The sequence below is a fragment of the Antedon mediterranea genome, chromosome 5 (assembly GCF_964355755.1).
Source record: "Antedon mediterranea chromosome 5, ecAntMedi1.1, whole genome shotgun sequence".
Lineage (NCBI taxonomy): Eukaryota > Metazoa > Echinodermata > Crinoidea > Comatulida > Antedonidae > Antedon > Antedon mediterranea.
In genome coordinates this window covers 24,904,897-24,922,892 of record NC_092674.1, presented here as the reverse complement: position 1 = coordinate 24,922,892, position 17,996 = coordinate 24,904,897, and the positions used below count along the sequence as shown (strand labels likewise).

General features: G+C 34.0%; 1 protein-coding gene and 1 long non-coding RNA gene across 2 annotated transcripts; one reads left to right on the top strand and one right to left on the bottom strand.

Annotated features, from left to right (window-relative positions):
• Positions 1-1,899: 1,899 nt before the first annotated feature.
• LOC140050032 (uncharacterized) lies at positions 1,900-7,540 on the bottom strand. Its single transcript, XM_072095037.1, has 6 exons — positions 7,281-7,540; positions 7,060-7,108; positions 6,189-6,202; positions 3,702-3,777; positions 2,780-3,047; positions 1,900-2,633 (listed from the first exon to the last, which is right to left on the bottom strand). The coding sequence occupies exons 1-6, from the start codon at positions 7,458-7,460 to the stop codon at positions 2,405-2,407; spliced, it is 816 nt and encodes a 271-aa protein (XP_071951138.1). The 5' UTR covers positions 7,461-7,540; the 3' UTR covers positions 1,900-2,404.
• Positions 4,533-17,915, top strand: LOC140050033 (uncharacterized). Its single transcript, XR_011845349.1, has 3 exons — positions 4,533-4,621; positions 12,417-12,483; positions 17,500-17,915. It is a non-coding gene; the product is annotated as an uncharacterized lncRNA (long non-coding RNA).
• The last annotated feature ends 81 nt before the right edge of the window (positions 17,916-17,996 follow it).

Sequence of the window (17,996 nt, the reverse complement as noted above, 5' to 3'; positions counted from 1 at the left end):
CAGTGTTTGCGTACTTGTTTGCAAACGCCACTCAGGGAGCTATCTTTCAAATGGGTGAGTCAAGCGGCACGGCGTTTAACATACGGGTCTCTATTATCGATAATGTTCTCCACATGTGTGAAGTAGTTATTCGTCGTAATGGTGAAATGATGAGAGTCAATACTTTGAAGCTTTCTACGTGGACGTTTCTTGGTTTAACATTCGACGGGGATGCCGGTGAAATGAGTATCTGGAGAGATGGAGAGATCGTCCGCACCGCTAACACGTCTTTCTCGTCTGTTACGATCAACTTTGGTAAAGTTATTATTTACCCCGGCGATATATCGGGTGAAGTTGAAGTTGATGCTGAAAAATCAATGGGTTTCTCAAGACTTCAGCTATTTGACAGGGTACTCAATGAAGCCGAAATGAAGGCCTACAAAGATGAAACAAGTAAGATTTAGCTGCTGTATACTATGACGTAGAATTCCAGGATTGCGAAAAATCTATATAATTTTACATAAAGCTAAACGATGCATATTCAGTTGTTGTATTGTATGTATGAAAATATTATTTTCATTGATGGAACTGTGTTCCATACGTGTAATATAAGCGCTTTATTGCCATTTTATTATAATTAAAATTATTATTTATAATTTTCCCAAACCATTAGCTTAATTGGTCTGTTGCTTTTGTAATGTACTTTCAGAGATACACAAGTGCTCTACCGATGGAATTTTCCAATCAGGAGAAACTTCCCCAGAATCTGAATGGTCGTCTGATGATTCGAACCACATCATCACTACGTCAAGGCAATCTTCTCGAATACGTTGCGCCCATCAATGTTTGAGCCAAAGTCATTGTATTTATTTCAAATACACTGTGATCGACCAGAATTGCAATATCTACTGGTCGTCTGATTTAGTAACGCATTTGGAATTTGCTGGTTTTTACAAATGGATTGACTCCGGATAATGTTTCTAAGATGTTTCTGCGTATTTCTTCTGTAAGAATATGAAGAATAGTAAGTAAGTGAATGAATGTCTACCCGATTTTCGATTCACCCTACTCTCGGAGGATGTCTAGAGACAACACCATCACCTAATTTCGATGAGATGGGCGCGAAATTTGTATTCTCCTTTCACATCTGCATAAATTATTAATACAACTTTTAACAAATTGTAACAAGGTTTGATCTCCCGACTTGGTATTGACACAATGCAAACCTGGTTACAAGTTTTGCAGATGTGAAATGGTATTACTATTAGGCAGAAGAAATCATGAATAATGCATAATATATACTAAAAAAAATGAATCATTCATGTTTTCTGCATGAAACGTCGAACGAGCCGGCTGTGATGAGGCTGGCTGAATAGTAGGTGCTTAGCTTCCTAATCTTGAACACAAGGGTTCAAACCCCATCGACGTGTTATTTTAAAAAGGTATTTATTTAAACAACATTTATTCAGGATTGTCCTGTCTGAGATACAAGAATTGAAATAAAAGTTTTAGTTTAAAAAAGAAATGAGTTCTCTTAAAATAAGTAATTGTTCGTGAATAATTCAATTGGTAAGTTGTTTCATTTTTTTGCACCTGCAACTATGTATAATAATAATTGTGTAATATAGATAAAATTTACTGTAGTAAAAGAAATTAGAGGGAGGTTCAATTAATATTTACGTGTTGGACTTTGTTTGTAATGGACCAAATTTTTACCATCGCTGGATATAAATCAGTCCGTGATGTATTGCCTTTAGACATAGTACCGTAGTTACGAGAATATCAAAACGTGTATTAATCAATAGACACGCGCAATTTAATATCGCTCCATAAAGATTTTAGACATATGCATGATAGATTAACCATAAAACAAAAATATCTATTAAGCTCTAGAGACATATATAATAAAAATACAATGAATAAAACCAACATATTTAATGTGTACTGTACTGTGATGGCGTTGTTACTTTTCGTTATGAGTGATTTATTTAGATAATGACGTAATGCATAACGGTATAAATACGTAGCGAGCTGGGTACCCATTGTTCATTGGTGGTACAGGTGGATTGGTAAATGTGTTTTACTTAAAACAGAATGGAATGACAATCAACAAAGGTCCAACAACAAGCGGTAGCTTATAATAATACTGTATGTAATGTTAGCATTATGATTAGGACCTATGATTACAAAAGAACTTGATACGACTTGATATCATTATTAGTTATGTATAGTCAATTCAGTCAAAAAGTTCTTGAGAATATTGAAATTGAGCGAAAGCTTTTAGCACCTTGATATGCCGTAAATATATTTTAATAATAGCATATTTATATAGACACTGTTAATTATGTCCGTAGACCGTGTTGTTTAATATTGTGCCCAGGTTAGGTTATTGTAGACAGACACTCACATCATCTAGTTTAAACAATTATGATTTGTAGGTTTTAACACAATATCGATAATTTAGGTGAGCAGGAATCTCTTTTAAAATGAGAGCTCCGAAGTAAGACGATCCTTCTTCAGACGAATCCAGAGTGATGTCTTCGTTATTGTTCGGATTTGCACGAACTCCAATCAGGTCCCCTTGACAAAAGAAAATAGCGCCCCCAACGTATGAAGATTCTTTACTTTCTGTTGGTGAATGATCCTTATACAACCTATTGTGTAAATTTAAACGCAAACATAATAATAATTATTATATTATTCAGATAATATTAAATTAAACACTTGGTATACGGTAAAAATACACTCGGCTATCCGCATGTTATGGTTTATATATATAAAAGTATAAATAGATAATTACGGATATTGTGTTTGGTAACCGGACAAGACCGGATAGGCTTCAGATATTCGTCCTCCTGGTATAGCTGCTATCTGAAAACCCTTAGTCGCACTTGATTTTGCCGTTGTTAGTAGTTGAGCGTACGTAAAATAATAACCAGATTTTGGTATGGTGATTGTCCGCTTATCGTCGGCAACTACAAAATCACTGTGACTCAGTGTCGAAACGCAATTTGTTGCGTTAGTCGGCTTGCTGTATGTTTTCCTAAAGCACCAAGTCAGCCATTGTCCTGAAAATGAATGGCAAATCATTGATTTTACATACAGTGTCCCATTTTCTTACACATTTATCCAAACAGAGTTGGTATCTTGACGGTGATTAAACTATAATGTTCGGAAAAAATAAATAAGACGTTTTGACACGTATGGCGTGTCATAACTATACTGGAACTAAAGACTTGTGGTAAACAATAGCACAATATACATCTCTCATTTAATATAAATATAATTAGCGTATGATCGGTGAAGGTCATGTGTATACAACGTGTTGTTTTATACAAACATTCATAAAGCAAAATGGTGGTCAATTAAGTAGGTCTACAGAGTGATACATATTAAATACAGTACAAGAAGAAACCCTTACAAAGAAAATAATGGTATTATTAAGTAGTTTATCTGCGACGACGTGTTAAATGGAACGATCTCTAATCCCCAGTCAAATCCCGAGCATCCGGGTATTCGTACGTGTCATAACATACTTCTGACCAATCAGAAATAACTTCAGATATGGGAGGTATCAATTTCTCACGTAGACCCGAAATGACCAGAGAGCTATTGGTGATGGTGATTCAAAAAGGTCACACAGTGGAAAGTGTAATTGTTTTTGTATAACCTTATAACAAACATGCTTAAACATTCTCGATTCGTATTTTCTAAATACCTACCGCGGGATAGTCTTGCTTCTATGTGACCGACCATGTGTGCCGAGGAACCGACCATTATTGAGTGCCGTCTACTCGTCTGCAATATAGATTTAGTTTTTGGTAAGGTTCTTTTTTATATAATAAAAAAAATGTTAACATAAACAAGTATACTAACATCATCATCATCATCATCATCATCATAATCGAATCAACATCATCATTATCATCATCATCATCAAAATAATCGAATCAACATCTAAATAATCCTCTTCATCTCACAATCAACATGACCATCATCATCACCATCATCATCATCAACAACATCACTAACATCATCATCATTACCATCACCATCACCGACATCATCATTATCAACATCACTTTCATCATCAGCATCATCATCATCATCATCACCATCATCATCTTCATCAGCACCATCATCTTCAACATCGTCATCATCAACATCTTCAACAGCACCATCATATTAATATAGTTAGGTAAGTTTCTATGTTAGGATTATTATTATTACTATAACTACTAAATAATGTCACAAAGGTTACTACTTTATTGACAAACACGCTAACTGGACACATTATTATATTCAAATTCATTAATGACGTAATCGCAACGAACAGCTGATTAACGGACGTCAAGAATTTTTACAAGTTTAAACGGTAGACGGTTTGAAAAGCGAAAGATGTGAGTGCAAAAAGTATTCGATAGCAATCCAGAAATTAGCATGTATCAGTTGAAAACATTAACTCACTATTTTGTCTGCTTTCTATACTATTGTGAGTTTAATTTACCTCACATTTAACCTTCACTATTTTGGATTTGTTGTTTGAACGTACTAAAGTTTTTTGGATTACGAACCTTTACTTATTGCGTAATATGCCAGCTGGATCCTCAATGGAAATACTCTTGCATTCAAAAACATCATGGTAAGTTAAGTAGGATAGATAAAGCCACCGGGTATTGCCGGGTAAGAGTAGGCCTATGTCGACGTAAATAACAGCGAATACGTACGTCGTAATGGTTATAGTCGGATACGCGACGATTATTAAAGTCCAAGTACATTGTTGCTGACGTAGGCCTTTTTCAAGTCAGTTTACCCAACCATGGTCTATCTTTATTATTTTCCAATACATTCAAGCTGAGGAAATCCTGCTTTATAGAGGCATATCAATTTATTGTAGGGGCGGATTCAAGGTGCTTGGGAGACAATGCCTAACCATAGAGGTAGAGGCCTAACAAAGCAATACATTGAAGACTTTTCCCGTTTTTATCTTTCACAAAACCATTGCCATTGTTTAGCACTAGCGTTGCGGCTTTTCGGTGTCTGTCTTTCAAATTGCGATGCCGTAAAACTTTTCATTTGCTATTCAGTATTCGCTGTTTTTTAAATTTTATATTCTTAAACAGCATATTATGAGGGCGGATGAATGAATACTTGAGATGTCTCGATGATCTAACCATATGTAATTATCAATACAGCCTACTATGTCTTTATATTTCCTTTGGTATGTAAACAAAAGGCTAGACTTAAGACAATATTTTCAATAGGAAATGAAAAAGAAAACGAATTGTCTTAATACACCACAAAACCCACATATTCTTTCAAAACAAAGGGGAGAAAACACACTAGGCTACAATTAGGCCTGAGTAGTTCAAATCTTCTATCTGCTAATACGGTAAATCGATAATCATTCATTCAATCAATCAAAGTAAAATTTATTTCTCTTATGATGTCATAATAAATAAAATTAACAGTAAATATGATTAAAATAAGAGGGAAAAAATTCCAAAAAAAGCGAAGCAGCCCATAAAAAAAACGGAAACAGGACAGAAACTGTAATGAATTTTAGTTTCAGGGTACCGAAAAATTCTAAATATTAAAACTACAATGAGTGAAAGGATAATTACACATAACTGGATAAGATACCTTACCGTAAAACCAGATGCGTTACGCAGAAGCAGGGGGAGGGGGGTGGGTTGGAGTTAGGAAACATAAATGGCCCTCCAACGCTATAGTACCAATACGCCAACTGGTCAAACGAGTGGGACAGACGGTGTTGACGTCATTAACCGTACGTTATCATTATCCCCTAACAACAATGTAAATTTAAACATTGCTTTCATTGTTTGCATGTTGTCAGGATGTTGAGCCGTGGAATGTGCAAAAAGTCACATTTGTGCAAACATTGGTTTTGGGCGTCAGTCTAAAAATCCTTTCCTAACCTAATACTCTATCTACCACTATCAACGTTTATGTGACAAAAAAAAAGTGATATGCCTATTTATGGACATGATGATGTCATATCACTACCATATTTGGGCATATCACTACCATATTTGGGTACATCACAAACTAGTTCGACAGTATAGACATAGCTTAACATCCATGGTTCACGTATGCTGCTGGAAACTTAGCGCATGTACAGTCTGTCGACGTCATGCACTAGACCTACTTTACGGTTATACCGTATAGAATAATTTTAAAAGCCTTACCTGATAGTTTGAACCTGTAAAGATAAATATAAGTCATGTGAATAACAAAATACGATTCTAATTTCTACACTCCGTCTACATGCATTAATAAATCAGCTATTCATCAGCTGTAGGCCTATCACCATCAACCCCCGCAAATAGTTTTCAAACTTTAAGGACACGCATTTCAACTGCAACAACATATACCACCCAATTTAAAATTATTATTGCTTATATAAATTATGAGCACATTGCAATACAAAACTACATTTACCGACCGAAAATAAAAATTAATCAAACAACATATATTTAATTTCAAAAGTGGTGCTACATAAATAAATTTGTTTAGAAAATTATTTGAAATTATTGATTGCATCACAAATCTATTTAGCCATGACACATGTGACTAATGTTTGTTCTAAAAATAATCTTGACATCTTGTGTCATTACCTTAGTATTACTCCGTATTGCAAGTGATTTGTGCAATATTGATTATAAATCTATTGATTTATTTAGTAATATTCGAAACAATAATAAATTGATTATGGTCAGATGTTTTCCCCTATTATGACGTAATGGTCAGATGTTTTCCCATATTATGACGTAATGGTAATATGTTTTTCCCTATTATGACGTACATTCTAATGTACTTGATACTAAAGGTCTGTTTCCACACAACGCAACAACGAAACCATCACAAGCGACAATCCGAATGCCTTTAAATCCTTTCGTTGCATCTCAGTAGGAACAAAGTGCTTTCATAGTATCAGGGGTCACACATTGTATCAAGAGCGCAATTTACGTTAGCGTAAAGAAATATATTTTGATTATATTTAATTACTAATTATTACTCAACGGGTTATAATTATATAACAATACATAAGATACTTACTCGGGTTACGTCTGTTTCGTACTATCGCTCTGTAGTTACTTTCACCATTCTGTAGGTTATAAATATAATACATAAAAACAGATTAATGTCATTGTATAATAGCGCACATGCCTATAAATTACTTTTCAAATTACATGATCATGGACCTATAAATTAGGTCTATGATTATGGCATGGACCTATAAATAAATTTCCTGAACATGCATAACTAAATGTACTTACATCGTTATCAAGTGCGCTTATCAATAAATCGTTGTCCTCCTTCAGTTGGTGAACAGAATAAAACAAATACAACGAGACACATCCCAAAAGGAGGATGCCTCCGTACGCTAACGTAAACAACAGAGTTAGACGTTTTAAAGATGATGCGCCGTTGTTCTTATCGGTATCTTTAACAACCATGATGGCGAACTAGAGGCCTAGATGCAAGTGATGATACTGTATCTCCAAACAGTGAGCCTGATAGTATTATACTGTACCGCGCCCTACGAGGTTCGGAATTAAATATGGCACGCTACCGGAAATTAATCATAATTCATATACAATGTCTATTGTGTGCTATCATTATTTGCCGCTTTATATAATTACACAATACACTGTGAATCAGACGGAAAATCCTTTATATCTTTATATAACATCGGAATAATAATTAATGTTGAGTAATTATTGTTATTTTTATGAGGTTAAATCAATATATCCTAAGAAATGCGTTCCATAGATATCAAACAAATAACTGGTTTTTCCGGTTAGTCAAAATATAACTTGACAAATCTCTTTAATTTTAATCATTTATACAGCAAAGCAGTAATACATAGTTCTCTAATCTCTTCTCTAATCTAATCTCTTCAGCCTCTGATCGAGGCACAAATACACGTAAATAAAATGTATTAAACATGGATGCTCATGTAGACTTATTCTATCCGCAAATACAATGTGGTTATCAATGGTTGGATGTCAATGGAGATACAAATAAAATAAGCACTGGAAAACTGACAATGCTGTGGGTATCAGTGGTTGCATCTCAATGGAGATACAAAATTAAATAGGCCTAAGCAAAAGCTAAATCAAAACTTAAAGTAAAATAGCCAGAATCAATCATTATATTTCGGGCAACACTACTAAGGGTATTTCGAGAAAACTAAGAATAAAAAGCAGACAATCGCTGCCTGATTGGACTTGAATAAAAGAAATAAAAACAAATGAGGCAACAGGCTGGCGAATAAAGAGTGGAGAGAATAAGAGTAGAAAACAATGAAGATAGTTATTATATTATTTTAAAACACGTTTGACAAACTCAAATTCAGTTACGAGCATTTCATTTCAGGCCTACATGAAAAAGTAAACACTGACTTATTTGTTACTGTTAACACATGATATAATGTAAATACAGTACGCCAATGCATCCTAAGCTTGGTTCCCACTTGGACGCAACGTAAAAACGTATAATGCGCATGGCAAGTAATTATTTTGACCAATCAAGACGCCTTAGAGCATCCAAACAGTCGCTTGTGATTGCTCAACTCACTTTCTGCTTACAATTTTCTTGCGTTGCATCCAAATAGGAACCAAGCTTCAGGCCCAGTTTTCTTTTAATGATTTCCGCCTGAAAAAAATATATTACCTTCATTTATGTACTGTAAATGTTCTCCCACGACATAAAGAAAAGAAAATGAACAAGGCGTGGGCTTAATGTAGGCGTAAATATAATAGTTGTACAAACATGGATACGCCCCCACGTAACTACGTACGTTTAAGTTAATGTTTATTTCCCCCTAGACGAATTCCATTGATACTGAATTGTCCCCTTATATTTGTTTAGTCATTTAAACGAAAGTTAGTTCTTCCGAACCGAAATCGGAATAATTGGGTTGAATCTACTTTCAGTCATAAGGTTTGGTTATCGCTTTCAGTTAATATTTATAGCGTATACTATACTATAATTTATGGATATATACAGAGCTTTTCCAAAAAAAGATCAAAGCAAAGGACAACAATTAGAGCAGTGTACAAGGACAAATCTAAATTATTCCTTACTTTTTAACAATTTCTTAAAAAATTGTACGCTTGGAGCTATACGTACATAAATAGGTAAATTATTCCATAACTTAGGTCCAATGAGAGAAAATTTATCACCAAATAGTCTTTTATTCGCGACCTGGGTTATACTTCTGAATTAGTTCCTGTAAATAGACGGGAAGAAATAGTGTATGCATCCGTAATGCTATAAGGAAGGAAAAAAGGTTGTTAAGCTTAGATCCCATTGAATGCAATGAAATAGCGTACACGCCCGGCCTGACCCTCCTAAATTTGGCAGATTACAGTGCAAAAATAGGACGCTAGTTTAAGCATTTAATTTTGTCATTTATAAGCCCTGCCAATCCATACCACCCCCCCCCCCCCCCCCCCCCCCCCCCCCCCCCACTCTCTCCTATTTCAAAATTCTTGATCCGCCATTGCATTACGTTTGACTTTCTTCATTACGTTAAACTTGGCTCCTACTTGTTGGACACGACGCAATGGCGTACACGTAAGTTGACCAATCACATGCGACATTTCTTGATATAATTGTCCATATCGTTGCGTACGTCCTTCCTTGCGTTGCGTCAAAGCCAAACTTAATACGTAGTTCCTACTAGCGACGCAACGTAGCGCAACGCTACGACGTATTGACGCAAAGTGCTGTATTTGTGTAATCACAAGTGGGAACCGACGACGAAATATTGCTGCAAACATCGCAGGTTTGCTTTCACGCAGGCGGAGGAAAACACATTTACTAGAAGGGCAATTCCATACGTTGCGTCGCTAGTGGGAACGGAACCAAGCTTTAGAGTAACGATCTGTGTTGTTCATCTTGAAGATATAACTTATAAAACTCAAGTTCCTCGTCTCATTTTTTTTATTTAGAAGCTTAACAACTATTAGTAGGCTACCTATCGAACCAGAAACCACGTTTCTATATTTTTTGCACGATTTTTTAAAACGTTTAGATTTTTAGATAAAATGTATTTTCTCGAAAATAAGCAATCTTACAAGCTCATCCTAGATTTTTGTAGGCCTATTAAAAATAATGTTATTTATCGCGGTTCAGTTCGTCTCAGGAAAATTTTTATTGTTATAAAGTACTGTATATGTGTTCGATTTTCTCAACAATTTATGATTATGTTAGTGTTATTTACTGGAAATCAATTGTAACTGGATTTTCCAATTTGAGAACCACAATTTAGTAATTTGATCTTTCCAGTTCAGGTTAAATCGAATATCGTGTCTTTTTATTTTCTTCAAGGAGTTATTTCTGGTGTTTTACTCCAGACAATCGGGGTTAGAACAAAGTTCGAGTAATCCCTTGACGTATTGTTAGTAATTGATGGGATTTCCAAAATATCTGGAAAAATATATGCATGCCATTGAATTAAGATTGAGGTCAAAGTGCACAATGGAATCTTTTTTCCAGCTAGAACGTACTTTATTATAAATAGTACTTATTTTTTGTTTACTTTAACTGATATTTTATTGATAATAATCTATATAACGCAAATACTCACTCCTCTAATTAAGTACGTTAATCAGAGGTTAAATTTATGCTGGCAGAATGATCAGTTCCACGTTTCTAACTTTAAAACTGTTGCTATATTATGTTGATATTTTTTGTTTACTTTCTAGTATTTGTTAAACCTTATAACACAATACCCACATCCCTCTATTTAAGAACATCTTCTAATCAGTGACCAATTTATGCTGTCGTTAAAACTGTATAAGTATATTAATTGAAAATGTAATAATCAGAGCCTTCCTAAAGATGTTCAACGTCACTATAATAATTCTAAGCTGATATATTCAATAAAATAGTTTAGGTTACAGAACATAGGTTAGGCCTAAATAGACCGTATAAATGCTGACTAGTGGTACTATTGTATTGTGGTCGTTAACAAAATTTACAGGGGAAAACCCAAATATAGTTCCAAGCTTCGTATGGTTAGTGTTTGCTTTCTGTTGTTGTGATAGTGTAGTTAGTAACATCCTTGTTCCTAATTAAAAAATAATACACATATTATACACAGACATATATAAGGGAAATACTGTTGATTCATATTAAAATATTACGCGTAAAGTAGTTGTGACATTAGTTTTTGTAGTGAAGTATTTGTCTTGTTGTTGTTGTTGTTGTGAGGTACTTTAGAAAAACTATAAATATCCTATGACTAGCTGCACTCTTCACTGTACCAGAAAGTGCCGTACTTGTGTATTGTTTTGACAGTACACCGCAGCCGTGCCACATACATTGTTATGCTTTAGTGGTTATTAGAGCATACTGAGGGGATGCCAACCACCATGCTATGTAATTCAATAGACTAATTGCAGCAATGTAATACAGTATCATGATTTGGCCGAACATATCAATGATTGTTATACTATAAAGCTAAATTGCAAGCATACAATAGACTCTTTGCAGTGTGATGGCACTAGTTACAATCCGTTATGCATGATTAATTATTAATAAATGACGTAATGCATAATAATAAACTAGAATAGATATGGAGACAGGATGTGTAGTCTATGTTCACTGTGGGTTTTAAGGTAATACATTTAGCTGATTATGTCGTGATTAATTGTTCACCATTAAGTCGTTACAAAATCTTCCGAAGAACCTTCACATATAAATAGTGATTTAAATGATGTATCTTACATTTGTATGTACGATTTACAGTTTTAGACTAGAAACCCAAACATCTTAAGATAAGTCATTCTGTATATTATAGTATACCTTTATTGAATTATATAGCGAAATGTCCATCTCCTTGATACCCAGTGTCATTTCCAATCCGCGTGAGTTCGAATTTTAAGAATAGACCTGAGAAACATAATATTGCATTATTTCATTATTCCAGAGTTTATTTCAACATTATTTACATTAAAACACTAGGAATGTACAATAAAAATAACATACAGTAATATACACTAAAATACAGTTCTTAATGGAAAGCCAAGCCACATTTTGTGGAACTATCCAATTAAATTAACCCAACATAGCTTGTAACCACGTCGATACAGCTCCCCCATAGAAAATGATATAATGTGGTAATTATCTCCGAGTCAATCGAATTATCGGCACTGTTCTTTTTCTAAAACTCATTTTGTTTTAAAGATAATAATAGATTGTATTATGGTGCAAAAATGTATACAAGAATAACTATATAGGCCTATACACAAACTAACCACATTAAGAACTATACTTCTTTATCAAATATTTTGCACAGGTAACAAGAGCTGAACCTCTATAATATGAGTTCTGTGCTTTAACATTAAAAACAATTAACGGTATATTTTATATATTTAATTAATTTATTATTATTTTTTTAGGGGGACAATGCATCTTTAAGTAGCGGAGATCCCGCCATTTGCAGAATGGAATACATAAGTATAACAGGTACAAGAATAAGAACCATTCAGAACACTTGATACAGTTTTAGTTTTAAAGGGTGGTAGATCCAGGTTTAACATTATGAAATGTAAACCTTTATAGCATGCAACAATAACCCCACTAACATCATGAAATAAGGTCCATTTTCTACATGACTTTTCTAGTGTTACAAGATAGGAAATTAACTAAATTGACTCATATATGTACATTTGTGACATTTTCTTTTAAAAAAGGACATGAATAAAGAAAGAACAATCATCAATATAGGAAATACTATATTACAAATACCCATGTGATGATTGCAAGTGGTTGAAAATCAGTAAAATTCCTATCTTATAACATTACGGAAAAGTCCTGAAGCATCACTTTTCACATGACACTCGATTGGCTACTATGAATGTTGTAAGAAAGTCTTATATTTACTTTTTAAAAAACCAATAGAAATGTTAAACCTGAAGCTATCCTTAAATAAAAACAAATTGTAAAAGCAATAAATGCGGATAAATTTGTTTTTAAGAATATATAGTCTGGCGAAAGGATTATACAAAATAAGTAGATGTAATTTAGATGCCTGGCGTAATTTCTTTAAAATAGTAAGTATTTGCAAAATTTACAGATGTAAATGACCGTGAATCACAGGTGTCCGTTAGGCAATAAATGCCAGGTGTGCTGAATTAATTTCACAAGATATAAAGGCTAAAACAATATTGTCCTCAATTTTTACTCATAATATCTGCAGGCATTTTAACCGATCGAAAGAAAAACAGCTTTCTTTGCTATAGACGATGCTTATGTGTCGATACCATAACGTCACAAATATATATTCCTAACGTAACAGAACTTAAACCTATTGGAGTAGGCCAAATATATAGATTATTCAAATCTGAATCTGTTCTGAAAAACTTATTTTCGTTAACTTATAAGGCCTAAGTAAACATGGAATATGTCATTTCTCAGCTCCTTCTGTCCGTGTAGGCCTAAGTTACCGAGTAGGCTATTTTTAACGTAGGCCTGTATTATGAAACCGTGGACGCTGTAGATCTAATATAAATCGTCATCGGATTTAACCGTATTCTGAAATGAGACGCTGGTTCCGAAATCGTAGCCCTTCTCTTCTTTCAGTTGCTCAGTTATTCTTAGTTTTTCTCGGCGCAATTATGACTTACTGCGCCTATCGATTCGACATGATTTACATGAACATTCTAGTATGTACCGATAGGTGGCGTAAACTCGTTCGTTGTTGGCGCACTGTAGGCGTATTGCTCTCATGGACGAGGTTAGGTCCTGACAACTTTGACAGTTATATTTAAACGGATGACGAACAACGCTACGAAAACTGATGACGGGTTCCGCCGATGACGATTTGGCGCAGTATCCGTTGCAGCGAGTCAATAACACCATCTGCAAAATACAATCAACAACTACAATTAATTATAGAACGGTTATAAGTGGAGAAGGGCACTTTTCTTTTTCGAAGTGCCTCATATCCGAGATGACGCGAAATGAATGTAGGCGTATTATCGGTCTGCCTTGTACTCTGCATCTGTATGATAGACATATCCATAGGCCTATCGGATGAACTTTATTATTTTTTGTTGTTTAGGCCTAGGTATTAAGAACATCAGGGTGGAACGTAACTTTATCATCCATTTTTCGGCTCTAATTTTAATGCGAAAAATGTTGAGTTCAGTTTCTCATTTTAAAGAACTCATTTCATATATTACGGTAGAATAAAACACAAATATTTTAGACAAATGTTCTGAACAAAAAAATGTACAATTTAAAAATAAATTCTCCAGGCGGACACAATAAATAACTGTTCGGTATGTCAATTTAGGAAATTATATTATTATTACTGTTACAATATCGGAAGTACTATTAGCCAATGGCATAATAATGATTGTGATTTTTATCGCGACATCAAACGAGTAATCATTTGTATAATGTCAGCGTAGCAAAGTGACAAATGTTTTCTTGACAAGCCAACTTCTCGCTATCATAACAGCGGCTTGTAATTGATCTTGCAAACCTTATGCCTCTGGTAACGCCCAGCTTAACAAGTTCCTAAGAAAATGTAATCGTTAACTCGTTAGTAACTCACGCTGTCATCAAGTTGAAATTACTGCTTGCTAATTGCGGACCTACAGTACTAATTAGCCATGTTTAAAGTTGAGCACGAATGCTAAGTACACCGGCCTTCGCACTCGGGTCGAATAAGCGGTAAAACTAATTAATAGTAGAATTCAATAATTAAGATACATTTTGATACGCGGTTTGACGAAATGAAATAACAATAATAGTCAACGAATGAAAGACGGCGAAGAGAATTATATGAAAATAACAATGTAGACAGACCTTTAAACTTGTTGACCTAAGGCCCTTTTATGACGATAACGAACGACTATAAGAACACTTAGATTTTTAATCCTATATTCCTATCAATAATTAAAATTAATTACTATTTTTTCATGCATACCAGTCTAAAACAAAAATTAAATAGATTGAATTAAAATAAGTACTACAAACATTTTAAATGAGTGTCAAAATGGTGAAAAAAAAAATTCAAATTCGAAAATGTTGAGCTAATAATATAAGCTTCTTCAATAATTCAGAAAGAAAAAATTGTATTTATAAACTCCTGCGATCTCAATTTCCTATATTAAAAAATATATAAAATCATACGCCAAGTGAGCTGGTATCGTACCATACACTGATGACCTCTAAAGAGATACAGGAATATTCCCACACAAACCGGTTATTTAATATAGATTCATCTATAAGATACACGTATGAAATCTAAGTACTCATGTTGCCAAGTAAGTTGGGCAGTTATCACATTTTTGTTACAGTAGCTCATTCAAATTCCAATATCCGGGGAACAAATTGTCATTTTTAAATGAATCACCTGGTCTCCTATGTTACCTTTAATCTAAAGGTGCAGATGATACAACGGGGCACAGCGGTACCGCCACCTGGTCCAATTACCTACGGTAATAACGGTACCGCTAAAAATATCAATATCAATTTATGAAAATTGTTTGCAAAAAGTTATTGGTAGAGAAATTAGATAGCATACTATACAATGTGTACTGTAAGCCATAATGCCTTCTTGCTTTACTTTCTTTATTTCCATTCACAAAATCATTAACATACATAACTAGTTATTGTAGCCTACAAAACAAAAGAATGCTTGAAGAAAACGTGAAACATTAAAACATCTTTTCGTTTCATTTCATTTATTCGACATCATGTCCTGGGACCCCAAAAGCAACAGAGTCACCATAACATGAAATGTCATAACATTAAAAATCAAAATACAGTTCAAAAATACATTTTTTTTTAAAGTTATTTTTTGTTTGTTTGATTTAATATTCAATACAAAATGAAATAATTACAAAAAAGTATTCTCAAAACAAAATTCAGTAGCCTACAGTATTCTATTTTATGTATTTCCTTTTGTAATTATTCGACCAACAACAAACATAATTTGGATTCCGATGAAAAACCAGGGCTGCAGTCGCGTGCACAAATTTGAGTTAGTGTTTACTGACCGACAGACCGACCGAAATTTCTGAAAATGTTAAAAACATTTATACTTTGCCTCCAGGCCAAGTATTAATATCCACTGTCAAAATAACAACAAAATATGAATTTGAGTTAGCGTTTAACGACATTAGTGTTTTCCGACCGACCAACCGACCGAAATTACTGAAAATGTTAAAAAATGTTTTAATATTTTTAAAACATTTATATTTGCCTCCAAGTATTAATATCCACTGTCAAAATAACGAAAAAATATGAATTTGAGTTAGTGTTTACTGACATTTAGTGTTTACCGACCACCGGCCGACATAGTGAGCTAATCGGGATTAGAAACTGATAAAAAGCTGATATTATGTATGGGATAATATTGATAATAATAACGATTTAACATTGCCTTTTCAAACTTTATAAAAACATTTTTTAGTCACTACAGCTCACTATGTCGGTCGGTTGGTTGGTCGGTCGGTCGGTAAACACTAACCTGAGCACGCGACTGCAGCCAACTATATGGCCTTGTTTGCATTGATTAACAAAAAAATGAAAAATTAATTATTGTATTTTCAGTGAATAATTTCACAAATTTCACAATCTAGTTACATTTCCTTGAATATGGGATTTTCATGCAAGCTTTTCTCACAAAATATGCACATTTCAATTTTAAATGTTAAAATGTATTTAATAATAATTAACGGTATATGATACAGTAACCCGTTTTGCTGCTTTTTGTTTTGCTGATTTTTTGCTAAATTTTTTAATTTGCTAATCACAAGCTTTTTCTCTTTTTTTTTCTTCTGCCTTCTCTCTTTTTTACTTTCTCGAATTTATCCTAAAGTGTATGTATTTATTAAAGAAGAAAGTAAACAATTAAATAAAATGGAAATTTCATAATGATAATAATTAATAATATTATTTGTTTACTTTTCGATGATTGCAATGTCTTCCTAATCTGCACGTGAACTTTCAATAAAAAGAAATTCTTACCTTTGGGTGACAGTTTTTCTTTGGATGTGAAACTTTTTCTGCGTAGTAATACCTTGCACATCCTGGTTTTCCTTTCAAACCCATGGAATCCACACAAAGAAATAGTACCACAACTAAATACAGTAACTGCAGAAAACTATGCTTTTTGCAAAAATGTACATACATTTTAAAGGTATCTGTATATAGTGTTTTTATTTTGTTTCTATAGGAAAATCTGCAAAGTATTGCGACTGACTTTCAGTTACGTACTGTGTTTGCCTTGTAAATCGACAGTTTCTTAAACGTATCGTTAGCTTCCAATTTGTGAGGCGCTCTAGGCCCAACCACCCTCATCTGAGACTGTAACAGTTTAGATGATTGCCGCAACTTCCCCCTCGGCAATGGTGCTGTTGGATCCTGACTGTGAGAAACACCATGCCTTGTCTAAGGCTAGTGTGAGACCCAATGGCCTCTCAGCAATTGCCCCTCTAGGCATTTAATATAATCTTTTTGTTGCAGACTGATTTCTGTCATTAATAATAAAAATCATCGGGGAATGCAACAACCACACAGTAAAATTATTCAGGTGCAAGGACTGTGTTGCTCCAGTTTATCAATTTATCAATCAAGATTCCACCAGGGAAGAGTGAAGAAGAGATAGTGAGATTAATGCCTCTTCTCGTTTCCGAGATTACACAGGATTTTAATTGTCAAAACAAGATGTGTTGCAAATATATTCGTTAACTATGTTATCAGTTAACTTCTCTCTAGAATTCTACCATTTTTCTTTGTCAAAATTAGATTTTTTGAGGTGGTAAACTTGTGAAGTATTATACCAAATGAATTAAGTTTCCGGCCCTCTACAGAATGAGACACTCCGGAATATTAAATATGATATGACACTTGAAACGCGTCAAAATATTGTGACATTTCAATTACTGCACACCCGCTGCGTACTTGTTATTTTAGACGGACGCAGACACGTGACGAATAAAATGAAGTTTTTTTATGCAGAA

Coding starts and splice junctions, on each gene's coding strand:
- LOC140050032 (XM_072095037.1), bottom strand. CDS start 7,460: ATGGTTGTTAAAGATACCGATAAGAACAACGGCGCATCATCTTTAAAA. Junction 7,109..7,280: donor TAAGCGCACTTGATAACGAT/GTAAGTACATTT, acceptor TATAACCTACAG/AATGGTGAAAGTAACTACAG. Junction 3,048..3,701: donor AGAAGCAAGACTATCCCGCG/GTAGGTATTTAG, acceptor ATTCATTTTCAG/GACAATGGCTGACTTGGTGC.